Source organism: Suncus etruscus, chromosome 14 (assembly GCF_024139225.1).
Source record: "Suncus etruscus isolate mSunEtr1 chromosome 14, mSunEtr1.pri.cur, whole genome shotgun sequence".
NCBI classification, from domain to species: domain Eukaryota; kingdom Metazoa; phylum Chordata; class Mammalia; order Eulipotyphla; family Soricidae; genus Suncus; species Suncus etruscus.
Genome location: NC_064861.1, coordinates 94542263 through 94559363, shown reverse-complemented (window position 1 = coordinate 94559363; position 17101 = coordinate 94542263). Strand labels below are relative to the sequence as shown.

At 42.0% G+C, this 17101-nt stretch overlaps 1 protein-coding gene and 1 non-coding gene across 2 annotated transcripts; both read right to left on the bottom strand.

Moving 5' to 3' along the window:
- Positions 1 to 4300: 4300 nt before the first annotated feature.
- On the bottom strand, positions 4301 to 5230 carry LOC126028661 (vomeronasal type-1 receptor 4-like). The gene has a single exon (XM_049787599.1). It carries the CDS (start codon positions 5228 to 5230, stop codon positions 4301 to 4303), a length of 930 nt encoding a protein of 309 aa, XP_049643556.1.
- A 9327-nt stretch (positions 5231 to 14557) lies between these two features.
- Positions 14558 to 14665, bottom strand: LOC126029196 (U6 spliceosomal RNA). The gene has a single exon (XR_007502845.1). It is a non-coding gene; the product is annotated as a U6 spliceosomal RNA (small nuclear RNA).
- Positions 14666 to 17101: the final 2436 nt, after the last annotated feature.

Genomic DNA, 17101 nt, shown 5'->3' with positions numbered 1-17101 from the left:
GGCTTTTCCAAGGCCCCGCAGACCCTGTGTGGTTTTGTGGGGAAATCAGAATCATGGGGCTATAAGGCTTGAAACTACCAGGGTCCTCTCGTATCTGCTGTCACTTTTCTTGTTCTTTGCTGGTTTATTACTTTATTTTTTGTTTGTTTGTTTGTTTATTTTGGAGCTATACCCAACTCAGGGCTTACTCCTGGCGGGGCTTGGACCATATGGGGTGCTGAGGATTCAATCCTTTGAACCATGTGCGAGGCAACTGCCATCTCCACTGTGCTATCATTCCAACCTTCTTATCTTTTTGGCTATGTTCATTTTTAATTCTCTTTTCAGAGGATACTGGATGGGGCAGTGAGAGTCAGACAGGAATAGATTGTAGATGACATTCTCCAGCAGTCTAGCCAGCAGCAAAGGACATCAGAAGGGACAATGCACTTAGGAGCTTTGCCTTTCATCTCTACCCACCTAGATCTCCTAGGGCTAAAGGTTATGGCCTGGAAGACATTAAAGAGGCAGCTGGTCCCAGTGGGTATGCCTCGGCCCACCCCACAAACATAGGGGAATAGCTTTCACCTTAGATCACTGAGTTTATGAAACACCCCGTAAGATTCCACAGTAGAACAGATTCCATTTGAGAATAGAACCACGAAGTTGGTTATAATCAGATTCTTGACAATATAATCTGTGGGCCTCAGCCAACACCCTGCAAAGTGAAGAACAAAATCATAGAAAATCATAGAATCAAATCAAATCAAAATCATAGAAAAGAGGTGGTTTCCCTAATGCTAAGCATAGAGTCCATAATGAAGACATAAGAATATAAAATGGTGGGTCTTGAGCGGTGGTGCAAGCAGTAGGGCATTTGCCTTGCACATACCAACCTAGGACAAACTGGTTCAATCCCCGGCATCCCATATGGTCCCCCAAGCCAGGAGTGCTTTCTGAGTGCATAGCCAGGAGTAACCCGAGTGCCCAAAAAGAAGGAAAAAAAAAAAATATATATATATATATATATACACATATATATATATAAAATGTTACATTCAGTAGCAGAGTCAGCCCGTAGCAGTGAGTCTGATAGGTGTTTTTAAAAGATCTCCCCTGATCCAATACATTCCTTTCAGCATACCTCACCAAATATACCTCTCAGAGTAATGCTCAGATGTAAACTTAGAAAACACACCAACTTTTCTTGTTGCCCAAACGATGTGCAAACATGAAGGTCAAGGCACCCAGAATGTGTGAGAAGGTGGCCAGACCCCTAGATATCAAGTTGTGATTCTGTGATCTCACTTCTCTAAGGAGTTGTAATGATCACTTTACCTGAAGGAGTACTTCAGGTACTAACAGGCCTGTGAGCTGAAAGTGTTTCTAAAACTTTTTCCCCAGAAGAGAACTTCCTGCAATTTCTGACTTTCAACTCAAAGGAGACTTTTGAGATGCCGGGTAGAGAGGCTGCATTTTCACCATCCCTGGAGGCAGATGGTGCCTCCATGGATGAGACAATCCTGCGGTCTAATCCCTGTGGCACCTACACTGAGTTTGTGTGTCCCAATGTGTCGTCCCCTCACCAGGAAGACACACACAGTAACACATCTTTCCAAAGTTCAGGCAACTAAGAGGTACCAACAAGGACAGCAAGAGCAAAGACACACAAGTTCAGTTGTCTCAGGAGGATTTACACTTCGCTAAAGAACAAGAGTGTGATGCCAACATTGACATTTGCTATTGATACATGTGGGAATTGTTTGAAAAGTAGACTTAGTCTATCCATATGAAGATGACTCTTTTCTTAAGAGAAAGGGAGACATTTCTCAAAGAAAGCACTGGATAGCATGGCTAACAGGGACAGTCCTATTACTATAGATAATTTAATTCAAGAGATCAAGTTGCTTCACTCTAGCATTTTTAGTAGAATAGAAATTAAAATAGAAATTAGTCTACAGCATCTCCCAAAGTTTCCCAAACACCACCAACAGTGATCCCTGAGAACAGAGCCAGGAGAAAGTCCTAAACATAGTGTGCCATCCTTACTAAACACAAACACCCCAGATAACACTGGCACATGAAATTCAGAAGCTCAGAGCACTGTGCTGGTAGACAGGGTCCCCCAAACAACATCAGCAGTGATTCCTGAGAACAGCCAGGAGAAAGTTCTAAACAGGCAGTAGTGCCCGCCTTACTAAACTTTCGCACACAAACACACACACTAACATGCCAAAGAAAACCAACACATTCAACTCAGAAGTTCAGTGCACTGGGGTGGTCACCAGGGTCTGAGGCATCAGTTGAACAGCAGTTTCCATGATGCAATAAGAATTTCAGACCTAGAAGATTAAATATGAGTACCTATGTGTAACAACATTGTAGAATCTCCTAATGAGACAAGGCCACACCAGGCCACACTCAGAGGTTACGCCTGGTTCTGTGCTCAGAAAATGCTCCTGGTCAGCTCGGGGGACCGTTTGGGATGCCAGGGATTGAACCCAGGTAAGCCTCGTGTAAGGCCAAGTAAGCCTCGTGTAAGGCCAATACCCTTCCCACTGTGCAATTGCTCCAGCCCCGGATTCTTTATGGAAGAATGGTGGGTGTGACCCCCCCCCAACTCGATGCTGTGCTCATGACACGCCTTTTGTGTGAGATCTTATTAAATCAAATTGCTATAGTGGAATTTCCTAATGAGACTGATCTTATGGTGCATTCTTATCTCAAATATGCGCACATACATTTATCAGAAATAAAAGGAAATTTCTGCAATGATAAAGGTTTGTGACATGAGTATGCTACTGATCATGGGGAGACAAACTTACCTTTGTGAATACTTGGATTTATAATGCCATTGAAATGAGATTAGGGGCCCGGAGAGATAGCACAGCGGTGTTTACCTTGCAAGCAGCCGATCTAGGACCAAAGGTGGTTGGTTCGAATCCCGGTGTCCCATATGGTCCCCCGTGCCTGCCAGGAACTATTTCTGAGCAGACAGCTAGGAGTAACCCTTGAGCACCGCCGGGTGTGGCCCAAAAACCAAAAAAAAAAAAAAAAATGAGATTAGGAAGCTAAGAGGGCACAGTCTAGGCAGAAATCAGCCAACTCCAGAATCCACTAGGCCTTCACTCACATAGGAAAGATACGGTTCCCTACCTAAGGGAAGATTCTCCAGAGGGTTCAGAATACAATGACATTAGTTGTTAACTGGGGAAAAATAGAATTCATTCTCAACATAGAGAAGCATGAGGTTCTAAATGGTTTGTGGAATAAATTTTAAGCTCAATGTAGTTTTTATTCAATACAATAGTGTAAGATGACACCCAGCTATCAACCCCAAAGGTGTTTCCCCAACTTCCTTCTTCCTTAAACCTCTTCCTTTTAAAACTCGCTGGATAGGTATTTTTGTCTCATTCTCGACCTCCTTCCTCCCGGTGATGGGTATTGATGTAATAAAGAAAAGTCAGTTTGGGCTTAATACTCAGATACCAGCAGGCACAGACTGGTTCCAGGGCTCTCTCCTGAGTGGATTGGCTTATTATTTCTTCACTACTATTCTGCTTTTTCAGAACCATCCACCTAAGGGGTTAGAAACACAGCATGTAGGGTGGTCTCAAAATGCATTGATTTATTTTCCACAGTAGAATCACTGGATGGTCTTAGATTAGAAAGCTGATTTGGGGGCCCACCAGCATTATTCAGGGATTACTCATATCTCTGTACTCAAGAATTACTCCCTGGCAGTGCTCAGGGAACCATATGGGATCCCGGTATGGAACCTAGGTTGGGCGCCTGCAAGACAAGTACACTACCCCCTGTATTATCACTCCTGTCCCAAACCTAACAAATGGGGTTTGTTGTTGTTGTTTTGTTTGTTTTATGGGGGGTCACATCTGGCAGCGCTCAGGGGTTACTCCTGGCTCTGTGCTCAGAAATTGCTCCGGCAGGCACGGGGGACTATATGGGATGCCAAGATTCGAACCACCGTCCTTTTGCATGCAAGGCAAATGCCTTATCTCCATGCCATCTCTCCGGCCCACAAATGTTTTTAATAATATCAGATGGCTTTAGTACTTAGAGTTACCATAAATTTTTCAAGTCCTCAACTGTTTGCATAAGATATACTTTACCACAGAAAAATGTATGCATGGTTTATAGAATATTTTATTACACGACAGTGTTAACATACTAGTCATTTTGAATATGGTCTGTTATAGGTCCTGTACATTATTCTCTCATCATTCATCCTTAATTGTACAAAGATCTTAGGAGGTAAAGAGAGTGCATTACTCAATAAACAAATATACACTTTACATTTTTCTCATAAATTAGGGGGATTATTTTTCCTCGCCCAGATAGAACAAATCCTGGATACACTGGACTCACGGCTCAAAAGCAGAAAAGGACAGATGGTTGGGAAACACAAAGTGATCAGTGAGTTGATGTTCAAGAGGAACCAGTTGGGATTATTGAAAACCGACAAAGCAATTTGAAAGATGGAAGAAAGAGTATTAAAGTAGATAAAAGTACTCACCAGAAAGAGGATAGTCTTGGTGGCCCTGGACTCAGGAGAGGATGTAGAAGACACAGTGTTTCTGTGAAGGTATTGGACCCTCTGCTTGTGCCTGTACAGAATCAGAACCATGAACCCACTGGCCCAGAGCATGACCCCAAAAAAGATCACATCAGGGAAGGAGAGCAACATAGCATACACTGAGTCCATGGTTTGATCATGACGGACAGCAGAACAGTATCCAAAATTTTTTGTTTCAGAGATGCTATTGTTATCCAAACTACGAGACATAAATACAGGGTAGATAACATTCACTAGCATGCTGACCATCCAGCACAGGACAACAGAAGGGACAATGCACTTGGGAGCTTTGTCTTTGATCTCTGCCCATCTGAAGCTCCTTGGAATGATGGTGATGGCCTGGAAGACACTCAAGAGGCAGGTGGTTCCAATGGACATGCCCCGGCCCAACACTCGAATGTAGGGGAGAAACTTGCACCCTAGATTACTGATGTTATGAAACCCCCCAAAAGATTCCATGGTCGAGCGGATTCCACTTGAGAATAGTACCAAGAAATTGGCTACAATCAGATTCTTGACAATAAAATCTGTGGGCCTCAGCCGACATCCCATGTGGTGAAGAAAGAAATAATAGAAAAGAAGAAAAGAATTCCCCAAGGTCCCAAATATAGTGTGTAATAAGAAGATCGTTCCTACTATCAAATCTCTGACATCCATCGAGATACTTCCAAGGGTGGACACTTGTCTTCTGAGCTTCAGGACCCTTCATGGGAATGTGAGGCACATGCCATGTGTACTGTGTCCACTGTAATCCTGTCTCCTACACGTTTCAGCTCCTCCTGCTATGGCATATGCAGTTCTTGTGTCATCTTGGAGCTTCCCTGAAAAGGAACTACAACTAATAAAAACATAGTCATTCTCTGTGTTCTTAGAATGGAGTTCTTGGAGGCATTCACTTCATTACACCCATAATTTCTCAAGGCATGAAGACATTTCTTCTGAAGGAAAGATGACACAGGCACAGAGATTAAGTGTTTCATGGACATTTCTACTTTATTAAATTTTACAAAGAAAGTTTATTTCTGGCTGTGATGGAACAAAGATAGGCTTTCAATCCACACACTGAAAAATCCCTACTCAGCTCCGCTCTCTACTGACCCATAACCAAATCTAGTTCAGTAATGAAATTTCCTGAATTTGGATTGGTGATATTTGCAAAATTGAGTTAGTGTACATATGGAAATGACTACTTTCCACTTCTTTTAGAAGGCTTTGTTAAGGCAAATTTCTATTTCAAATAAAGTTTTTTAGACCTGAATGTAAGTCATTGGCTTGATGGACCAAAGCTTTAACTGCAGCTTCCTTAGAAACGAATAGATGATTGAAATAAAGCTCAACATTAGGACACAACAGGAAGATTCATTTGTTTGTATTCATGAACAGAAGTGAAAGAATCACAGAAACTTTGGGCAAGAGGATTATTAGTTATATAGGGTTGGAACAGCATTTAATGATTTATGCTCTTTGCCATACTATTTATTAACATCTGAGAATATCAAATTGTCACAAAAAAAAAGCAAAAATCAGGACATGCTACGTTTTTATGCAAAACTGATACAAACAAGGTAAAAAACTTTCCTATTAAAGACAAATAGCAGTAGATGATGTGTACACAACAGATATAACAAAAATTATATTCTGATCCTAATAAAGAGCTGGAGAGATAGCACAGAAGGTAGGGTGTTTGCTTAAACAGAGGCTACCTGAATTCAACCCCCAGTACCCCTTAAATCCCCCCCAAACTCCACTAGGAATGATCCCTGAGCACAGAGTTAGAAGTAAGCACCACCAGGAGTCATTCAAAACAACAAAAAATTTTAACCTTGATAAATTATCTGAAATTTAGGATATTATTCTGCCTTTCAGTAAAGTTGTTTCCCTAAGACAAACATAGAGTCTATAATGGAGATATAAAGTGAGTAAATATTTTTACTCCAGAAACTACCTTACACTCACATTCTACCCAGAATTGTCTAATGATCCTCAAAGTTAAGTTCTCTCTTACAGGAAACATGGAAGTCCTCTGGTTATACCTAGGATTGAAGATCCTCCTCCTAGGATTAAAGATTCTATAAAGCAAACTGAGCAGCACATTAACTACGAAATTATCATCCTCAGCCATCCTGGAAACCAGATTTTGTTATAATTCAGACTAATCCCAAGCCATAACTGTCAGAAATATGAAATGCCATAACTTCAGGAGCAGAATTTGTGCAAGTAAAAAGACTCACCCTATTTACCAGCTCGGCCCATAGCAGTGAGTCCAGTATATGTCTTTACAAGGTCTCCCTTATCCAATATATTCTCCTTCCTTGCATTCTTCACAAAAAATACCTCTCAGAGTCTAAGACTCAGACTAATACATAGAAAACTCATCAACTTTTCCTATTGACCAAACAGTGCTGGCGTGTCAAGGTCAAGGCAGCCAGGATGTGTGAGAAGGTGTCCAGACCACTAGATATGAAGTTGTGATTCAGTGATCTCACCTCTCTTTGGAGCTGTAATTAGCACTTCCCCTGGAGGAGGCTTGGCACTAATAGGCCTGGGAGCTGAGAGTGTTTTTGAAAACTTATTCTACAGATGAGAACTTTGTGCCTTTTCAACTTTCCACTCAAAGGAAACTTTTGGGATGTCAGGTAGAGACACTGCTCCTATCCCAGGAGGCAGACGGTGCACCCATGGAAAAGACAAGCAGTCCTGATGTCTGATCTGTGTGGCACCTACATCGAGTATGAGTGTCCCCGTGGATTGTATTCCTCACTGGGAAGAACCCACACAGCAATGCATCTTTCCAAAATTCAGGCAGCTAAGAGACACCATTGAGGACAGGAAGAGCAAAGAAACATGGCAAGTCCAGCTACCTCAGGAGGCTTTACACTGAGCCAAGAAAAAAGAATTTGATGTCAACACTTGACAACACTGATATTCACTATTGATGATGTAAAAATTGTTTGAAAAATAGACTTCCTCAGTAATGACTCACTCACTGGTCAGATGAAGAGGACTAATTTCCAAAGAGAAAGGGAGAATTTTCTCAATGAAATCACCAGGCCACGTGGCTTAACAGAGGATTGGACAGTTCTTTTACTATAAATAAGTGAGTGGCATGAGGCATGATAAGTTCAAGGCTAAGAGATCAAGTTGCTTCACTCTAGCATTTTTAGTTGGTATGTTTTTATTCAAAAATAGAACCTATTCTCTAGCTTCTCCTAGAGTCCCCCATACACCACCAGCAGTGATCCCTGACAACAGAGCCAGGAGAATGTCCTAAACATAGTCAGTAGTGCCCTCCCTCAACGCGCACGCACACACACACACACACACACACACACACACACACACACACACACACACACCCCAAAGAAAACCAGCACACATGCAAGTCAGAAGCTCAGAGCACTGTGGTGGTGGTTGTCAGGGTGTGAGGCATGAGAAACAGAAACTGTCAGTTGACAGCAGAAGTTCCATAGTCCAGTAAGAACTTGAGACCCAGAAGATTAAATGAGATTGCCTATGTGTATCAACATTGCAGAACTTCCTAATGAGGCCAATCTTATAGGGAATTCTTATCTCAAACACGTACATGTGTGTGTGTATAGAAAAAAATCACAAATCTGCAATGATAAATAGGTGTGTGATGCGGGTGTGGTCATGATCATGGGGAGACAGACATATCTTTGTGATTACTTGCATTTATAATCCAACTGAAATGAGATTGGAAAGCGACGAGGGCACACATTAGGCATAAATCAACCAACTACAGAAACCACCAGGCCGCCACTCACATAGGAAAGATAAGGTTCCCTAGCTAAAGGAACTAAGGAGATTGTTCAGAGGTATCAGAATACAATGACATCAATTGTTAATTGGGGAAAAAAGTTCATTCCCAACCTAGAGAAGCATGAGGTTCTAAATGGTATGCTGGATAAATATTAAGCCAATTGTTTTTATTTTGGGGCCACAGCCAGTGGCACTCAGGAGCTACTTCTGGCTCTGCACCCAGAATTTGCTCTTAACAGACTCAGGGGACCATATGGGATGCCAGGGACTGAACCCAGATCTGTCCCAGATCTGCCACATGCAAAGCATATGCCCTACGTAAGGCAATATATTTTTATTACATTACAGTCCAATCACTAAATGGTCTTTGATATAAAATTAATTTGGAAGCACACCAGCATTATTCAGGGATTATGCATATCTCTGTACTCAGGGATCTCTCTGTAGGCTCGGGGGACTGTATGTGATACTGTGGTTTGAGCTTGGATTGGTTTTGTGCAAAGCTCTCACTTTCCCCACAATTCTATCACTGAAGTCCCACAACTAATTTTTTTAAACCAGCCATTGTCCTTTATTTTTTACTCAGCAAATGGGAAAATAAATTTCTTTTTCAAAGAACACATTCTCTGGGCCGGAGAGATAGCATGGAGGTAGGGCGTTTGCCTTGCATGCAGAGGGATGGTGGTTCAAATTCCATCATCCCATATGGTCCCCCGAGCCTGCCAGGAGCAATCTGAGCATAGAGCCAGGAGTAATCCTTGAGTGCTACCAGATGTGACCCAAAAATCGAAAGAAGGAAGGAAGGAAGGAAGGAAGGAAGGAAGGAAGGAAGGAAGGAAGGAAGGAAGGAAGGAAGGAAGGAAGGAAGGAAGGAAGGAAGGAAGGAAGGAAGGAAGGAAGGAAGGAAGGAAGGAAGAAGGAAGGAAGGAAGGAAGGAAGGAAGGAAGAAGAAGAAGAAAAAGAAAGAAAGAAAGAAAGAAAGAAAGAAAGAAAGAAAGAAAGAAAGAAAGAAAGAAAGAAAGAAAGAAAGAAAGAAAGAAAGAAAGAAAGAAAGAAAGAAAGAAAGAAAGAAGAAAGAAAGAAAACACATTCTCCAATATGGTAGCCACTGGTCATGTATCACCATTGTTGGATTAATCAGCCTTAATTCTAAACTGCTATGGCATATCAGACTTCATTCTCAACGATTTTGGCTTCTTGTTTTACATGTTAAAGATCCTCCTGGTGGGATGAAAATCTAGACTGGCTCTTCACTCATAGGGGTGGTCCTATGTTCCCAGTAAATACTGCAGGTCCTATGGACTTTGATCTCCATACGATAAAAAGGTCCCCATAGGGGCATGCATGATAGCGAAATAGTAGGGTGTTTGCCTTGCAAGTGGCTGATCCAAGACAGACCTTGGTTTGATCCCTCAAGCCAGGAGCGATTTCTGAGCACATAGCAAGGAGTAACCCCTGAGCATCACTGGGTGTGGCACCAAAACAAAAACAAACAAACAAACAAAAAAGGTTCCCACATTCATGCTTCATTTTTCTCTAGCCTAGTTAGGGTTTTCATATGGTGGCCCTGCCCCAGATACACTTTACCTTTCCTCTCAGGATTACAGTATATATATTATATATATACAGTATATATATTATAGTGAAAGTATTCACTATGAGAAAATTTAATAAATGCAACTTGAAAGGTTTTTTTTATGGAGTCTACATGAAATTACAAGTTATTCATGATTGACTTTCAGGCATACAGTGTTTCAACACCAATCCCTCCACCAGTCCCCTGTCACCCCCATTTGCTGCCCCCCAATCTGATCCTTCAAGATGAGCTTTCAAAAATAATAAATAAATTATAGAAGGGATTCTCATACATTATATACCACATGGAAACATGAACAGGTTTAAATAAAATTAAAAATTTGTGCTGCTGGGCCGGAAAGATAGCATGGAGGTAAGGCATTTGCCTTTCATGCAGAAAGACGATGGTGGTTCGAATCCCGGCATCCCATATGGTCCCCTGTGCCTGCCAGGGGCGATTTCTCAGCATAGAGCCAGGAGGAACCCCTGAGTGCTGCTGGGTGTGACCCAAAAACCAAAAAAAAAAAAATTGTGCTGCTCAGAACCACACAAAGGAGAAATATCTGAGAGAGAGAGAGAGAGAGAGAGAGAGAGAGAGAGAGAGAGAGAGAGAGTAAGGAAATGCTCTTGAGTTCCCTCTTGCTGCTCCAGGACTGATTTAGCTGTTTGAATTTCACCTGACAGCATTGCCCTGATGTAAAAGGCCATAGGGAGAGGGATGTCTGTGCTGATGTCAGAGCCATGGGTGGCCTAGGGGGAGTGACTATGAAGAGCACAAAGGGACCAAAGGGACTGAATAACCTATCATTAACATGAGTTATTAATATTATTAACCCACATACACAAACATGAGTCCAGGGGGCCACAGCACTACAGGAGTTAAGACTCGAAACTGTCATGCAGACCATTCTGGTTCAGTCTTCGGAACCACAAGATCACCATAATTGCCAGGTGCAGCGCTGAAGACCTCTAAGCACCGTGGGCATCCTGAGCAACACAGTTCCAAACAGAAGCAAATTCTCAGGCCTTTATAAGGAACCACTGACCACTTGGTCACAAAGCAACACTGGGAGGTCCTGCCCACCCCACCCACAAATCAGTCCAGCTCACGTCATGTCAATGACCAGTTTACTTGTAAGAGACACTTTAGAAATAAATATATGTATATATCACTAGTTAAAATCTTTAATACTGGGCCGGAGAGATAGCACAGCGGTAGGGCATTTGCCTTGCAAGCAGCAGATCCAGAACGGACGATGGTTCAAATTCCGGCATCTCATATCCCGCACGTCTGCCAGGAGTGACTTCTGAGTGCTGAGCTAGGAATAAACCATTGTTACTGTACTGCTGCAGACGGGTTAGTGTTGCTAAGCAGCACTTTTGTGGAGTCCGGGAAACCTTTCAAGGGGAGAGAAGCGTGAGCACGAGTGGACAAATATGAAATATGAAATAAATGAGACCACACAGAATGCTTTGTATGGGGACCCTCGCCCAAGGGACGAGAGACAATTTTACTTTTCAGTTGATGACATTTTATAAGGACAGACTCTGGTAGGCAAGGTGTCCTCAAAGAGCCAGAGAGCAGTACAATGGGAAAACAGACCTTAAATTTACATTTTAAAAGACTTTTCTTCAGGTGAGAAAGAACTCTGCTGGGGGGGCAATGAAACCAGAAGTAGAGATGTTTATAGTTGAGCAAAAAGCAGGTTTTTTTAAGATACCAGGAGGAGAGAGACAGAGATATTCATGATGTTTAAGTAGTAGCCACAAAATAGATTTTAGGGGGGACGGGGAAATAATTGTTTACCATCATAGAGCTAGACTTAGAAAAACAAGCTGTTGGCGCCAGGTTATGCGAACTAGCCAGCTGGGGACTTTTGGTGGGCTTTTGGTAGTGACATTTCTTTGTCTGTAGGAGAGCTGAGGCTGGATTTCTATAGTGGCCAAATAGAGAGAAAAATGTAATGTTACAGCCATGTTGGAATTACCGCTAATGATCCACGCAAAGGGTCAAATGATTGACTTCGCTAAGCGGGCCTTTTGGCAAATAATTCTTTTAGAGGAAAGCACCGCACCAGGGAAGGGAAAACCCACGTCTGCTGCGTGCTTTCCTTAAATGGGAAGTAACAATGTACAGTCCTATTATCCATATTAAAGTGTGGTTGACATCTGTCTCCACCTGAGAATGACAGTCAGCATGAAATCTCTCTTGCTCGCTCTTGCTCAATTTTCACATTTATCTAAATATAAATAATACAATTTTGAAAAGTACACCTCTAGTACAGTCCTCGGGATATACTCTAAGAGCAGAGAATCTCAACAACAACAAAAAAATGCCTTCTGCACATCTATATTCATTGCAGTGCTATTTACAATGCCAGAATTTGGAAACAACCCAGATGCCCAACAACAAATGAGTGGCTAAAGAAGCAGTGGTACATATACAAAATGGAATACCATTGAAGTCATAAATGAAAAAATGAAGTCATGAAATTCCCCTATACATGGATGGATGTGGAAACTATTATGCTGAATGAAATAAGTAAAAGGAGAGAGATGGACACAGAATAGTTTGATTCATCTGTGGGTTTACAAAAACTAAAAGACAGTATTGAAATGATACCCAGAGACAATAAAGATGAGGGATGAAAGGACCAGCCCTTGGAAAGAACCAGTTTACCACAAAGAGTGGTGAGTGCAATTAGGAAAATAAGTACACTAACAATTATTGTGACGATGGTAATGAGTGAGAGAAATAGAATGTCTCAAATACAGGCAGGAGTTGGGGGGAGATGGAGGGGGACATTGGTGGTGGAAAGGTTGCACTGGTGAAGGGGGGTGTTCTTTTTGATAACTGAAACCCAACTACAACCATGTTTGTAATCATAGTGCTTAAATAGATATTATTATGAAAAAGTACATCTAAAATAATAACACTGCCAATGCTATTTGAAAGTATGACTACTGTAGATTGAAGATTTCTAAGGAAAACTAATATTACACTTTTTAAATCCCAAGCGGTTCTTGTATGCTTATTTATTGATTGATTGAATTTTTTTTTTTTGGCATTTTGTACCACACCTGGCAGTGCTCACGGATTACTCCTGGCAGGATCGGGGTATCATATGGGGTGTAGGGGAATGAATGAACCCAGGCTATTATTGTCCTAGAAAACACTCTACCCACTATACCATCACTCTGACCCCTGTGTCCTTATTTTTAAAAGTTAACTGAATGCTGGTGATACATTTGTTGTTGTTGTTGTTTTTTCACGCGAAACCAGAATTCCTTCCGGAGAGCAAATCCATACAGAAGGGCGCGGGGTGGGGTGAGGAAGGTCCGGTGGGCCTGGGAGGCTTGTGGGGTGACAGGGCTACAGCGCCCACCCTGCCCCTGAGATCTGCTAAACCACCCCGACCAGCCCCATCCCTCCCTACCCTACCCCATAGATTGATCAATAAATAAAATAATAAATTAATCAATAAATAAAATAGAAAAAGCTCCCCTGCCCCCAGCGCCCCCTAGGACCACCCCCCAGGGCGTCCCCAAAACCCAAACCTTGCAGGGCAAGGCTAGGATTTTATGCCCCCCCCACTCCACCTATTTTTTGGGCCCTATTTACAGATTCACAGTTGGGGGAACAGAGAAGGGGGTGAGGAAGTGACTGAATGCAGGCTCTTCAAATGTCATTTTCTGCGTTCAATCCCTGGCACCATTCAAAACGAAGCCAAATACCTTAACAATTACTTTATATGCATAAAGACACAAATACATAGATACATGTCTGTATACCTTTCTTTTCTTCTTTGCTATCTTATATATATTCAATATTGACACCCACATGAACTAAATATAAAAGGTGACATTGTGGCATAAGATTGCATACATCGGGGTTGGAGAGAGAGCATGGAGATAAAGCATTTGCCTTGCATGCAGAAGGACGGTGGTTCGAATTCTGGCATCCCATTGGGTCCCCCGAGCCTGCCAGGAGCGATTTCTGAGCTTAGAGCCAGGAGGAACCCCTGAGCGCTGCCAAGTATGACCCAAAAACCAAAAACAAACAAACAAAAAGATTGCACACATCAAGTCAATAATTCATTGTTTATTTTTATTTTTTATTTTATTATTTTTTGTTGCACTGTGAAGTCACTCCTGGCAGGCTCGGGGACTATTTGGGGATGCTGGGATCCGAACCACTGCCTGTCCTGTTTTGGCCACTTGCAAGGCAAATGTCTTACTGCTGTCCTACCCTTTGACCTCTCATTGGTAATTTTTTTTGGGGGGGTCATACCCTGCAGCGCTCAGGGGTTCTTCCTGGCTCTATGCTCAGAAATCGCTCCTGGCAGGCTTAGGGGACCATATGGGTCGCTGGGATTCGAACCACCATCCTTCTGCATACAACGTAAACGCCTTACCTCCATGTTATCTTTCCGGCCCCATCACTGGTAATTTTTAATCACTGATTCCTAAATACTTTACATCAGCCTCTAAATATAAATACAAAACACTCAATACAATAGCTAAGATATGGAATTAATCTAGATGTCCAACAACAGATGAATGGGCCATGTAAATGTGGTACATATATGTAATGGAATACTACATGGCTGTAAGAAATGATGCAATCATGCAATTTGCAGCAACATGAATGGAATTGGGTGTCATCCTTGCGCAGTGGCCATGCTAATCTTCTCTGTATCATTCCAATTTTAGTATATGTGCTGCCGAAGCGAGCACAACATGGATGGAATTGGAAGGTATTTTTTTAAACTTTATTTTATTGATTGATTGATTGGTGTTTGGGCCACACCCAGTGGCATTCAGGGGTTACTTCTGGCTCTGCACTCAGAAATCACCCCTGGCAGGCTGGGGGACCATATGGGATGCTGGGAATCAAACTGGGTCCCTCCCAGGTTGGCCGCATGCAAGGCAAATGCCCTACCACTGTGCTATCTCTCCGGCCTCATTTTTTAATATATAAATCTTTATTTAAGCACCATGATTACAAGCAAGTTTGTAGTTGGGTTTCGGTCATAAGCAGAACACCCCCGTTCACCAGTGCAACATTCCCTCCACCAATATATTATGTTAAATTAAGTAAGCCAGAAGAAGAATAAAAACAATGATATCAGTCATATATGGTATTTATAACTGTACCCTTGGTTTCAGAGTACAGTGAGGAGAATGAATGAAACTGGGTGGAAGAGAAGAAACACAAATATGGATGAGGGCCAGGAGCCAAACAGTCTCATGTACAATAATAGTGTTAAAAAAGGACAGAACTAAAAATCCAAGCCAAAGGCAACAACAATTGAATCAAGAGTCTCAACCTTTAACAATCTAAATTTAAAAAGGTCTGTTATACTGACACAATTTGGGGCAAAATTGGGTGGTATAGGATACATTTGGGGTAATGGCTGAGGGTGGTGGACAATGGTGGTAGGATTGAACCTGATTCACTGTATGTCTGAAACCCAACCATGAAGGACTTTGTAAACTACAATGGTTTCAATGTACTAAAATTTGATAAATTTTATATAGTATTTATATATTTATATAGTATTTATATAGTTTTATATAGTATTGTTATGCTAATTTATTTACTATTGTTACTCTTTTCATATTCTACTTGTTTTTATATGAAAAGAGACTCAACATTAAAAAAAATCTGTTGGAAGCCCCAAGAGCTCAATATCCGGTGTCTAAAAAGTGCTGGTAAAAGTTTTTTACTTTTAACAAATAAAAACAATTTCTACTTTAAAACAAATATAAATCCAAAGGGAAATATATTGACCTTGTCCCTGATATTGATAAAATATAAGGTTTGTTTCTTGAAAATTCAGAGCACAAGCACCATAAATATGAAGACTTTCTGCCTCTCCCTCATAGCTACTATTTCTTTATTGCCTATTCAATGAGCTTCACAGGATCTGATTCCATTACTCAAGATAACATTGAACCTGTCCTTTATGCCAACCTACCCAAGTCATTTTAAGAACACTGAGATATCAATCTAGAGATCCCGCCTTTGTCTTTGTCTTGATGTCTGTTTTGGGACCACATTTGTTTTTTTGTTTGTTGGTTTTTGGTTTTTTGGGGGGACCACACCCGTTTGATGCTCAGGGGTTACTCCTGGCTAAGCACTCAGAAATCGCCCCTAGCTTGGGGGGACCATATGGGACGCCGGGGGATCGAACCTTCCTTGGCTAGTGCTTGCAAGGCAGACACCTTACCTCTAGCACCACCTCTCCTGCCCCTTGGGACCACATTTGATTGTGCTCAAGGCTTACTCCAGAATCTATGCTCAGTAATAGCTCTTTTCTTTTTTTTCTTTTTTTCTTTTTAGGAAGTGGAGGGGGAGGAGGAAGAGAAGAAGAAAAGGAGGAGGAAGAGGAGGATAAAGAGGAGGTGGAGGAGGTAGAGGAGGAGGAGGAGGAGAGGAGAGGGAGGAGGAGGAGGAGGAGGAAGAGGAGGAGGAGGAGGAGGAGGAGGAGGAGGAGGAGGAGAAGCAGTAATAACTCCTGACAGAGCACAGGGGAGACTATGAAGTGCCAGGGCAGGAGTAACAAACTAGGTTACTCAGTGAGGCAAGCTCCTTAACCCCTGGGTTAACTCTCTGGCCCCAATGTTTGTATTTTTTAATGGTCAACTCTCACATTTTGTTATCTCTTTATCTCTATATCTTTATGTTATCTTTGGACTCATCATAGATTGCTCCAATTCAACCTACACATTCTCACCCCAAAATAAACTTTTCCTATGCTCCTCTCCTACTACAGCTGTGCAGTGAATGACCTCTGCCTTGAAAGGTGATTTGTTGTCAGATTTTCCATCACCCAGAGAGAGAAAATGACATTGGCAAGCATTGCAAGGATTGCAAAATGACATTGCAAGGATCAGCCACAAAATCCAAAGCACACAAAACTCAACGCTGAATCCCCAGGCCCTCCTGCCTGGGGCTACCTGCCCCTCCATCCTCAACCAGGTCTGCACTTTATTGTAGGGGACATGGCATTCTTCAGTCCCCGAAGGACGGTCACAGAGCTGGTCTTTTGTCCAAGTGCCTATATCGCATAGTCCATAAAGCCTGGGAAACATGCTTTATAGTCCATAAAGCCTGAAAGTCACTTTGAGACTGATTTGGTCTCATCCAGTTGTCTCTTTGGTACCCAT

Excerpts from the sequence above, each read along its gene's own strand:
- LOC126028661 (XM_049787599.1), bottom strand. The coding sequence starts at position 5,230 with ATGGATGTCAGAGATTTGATAGTAGGAACGATCTTCTTATTACACACT.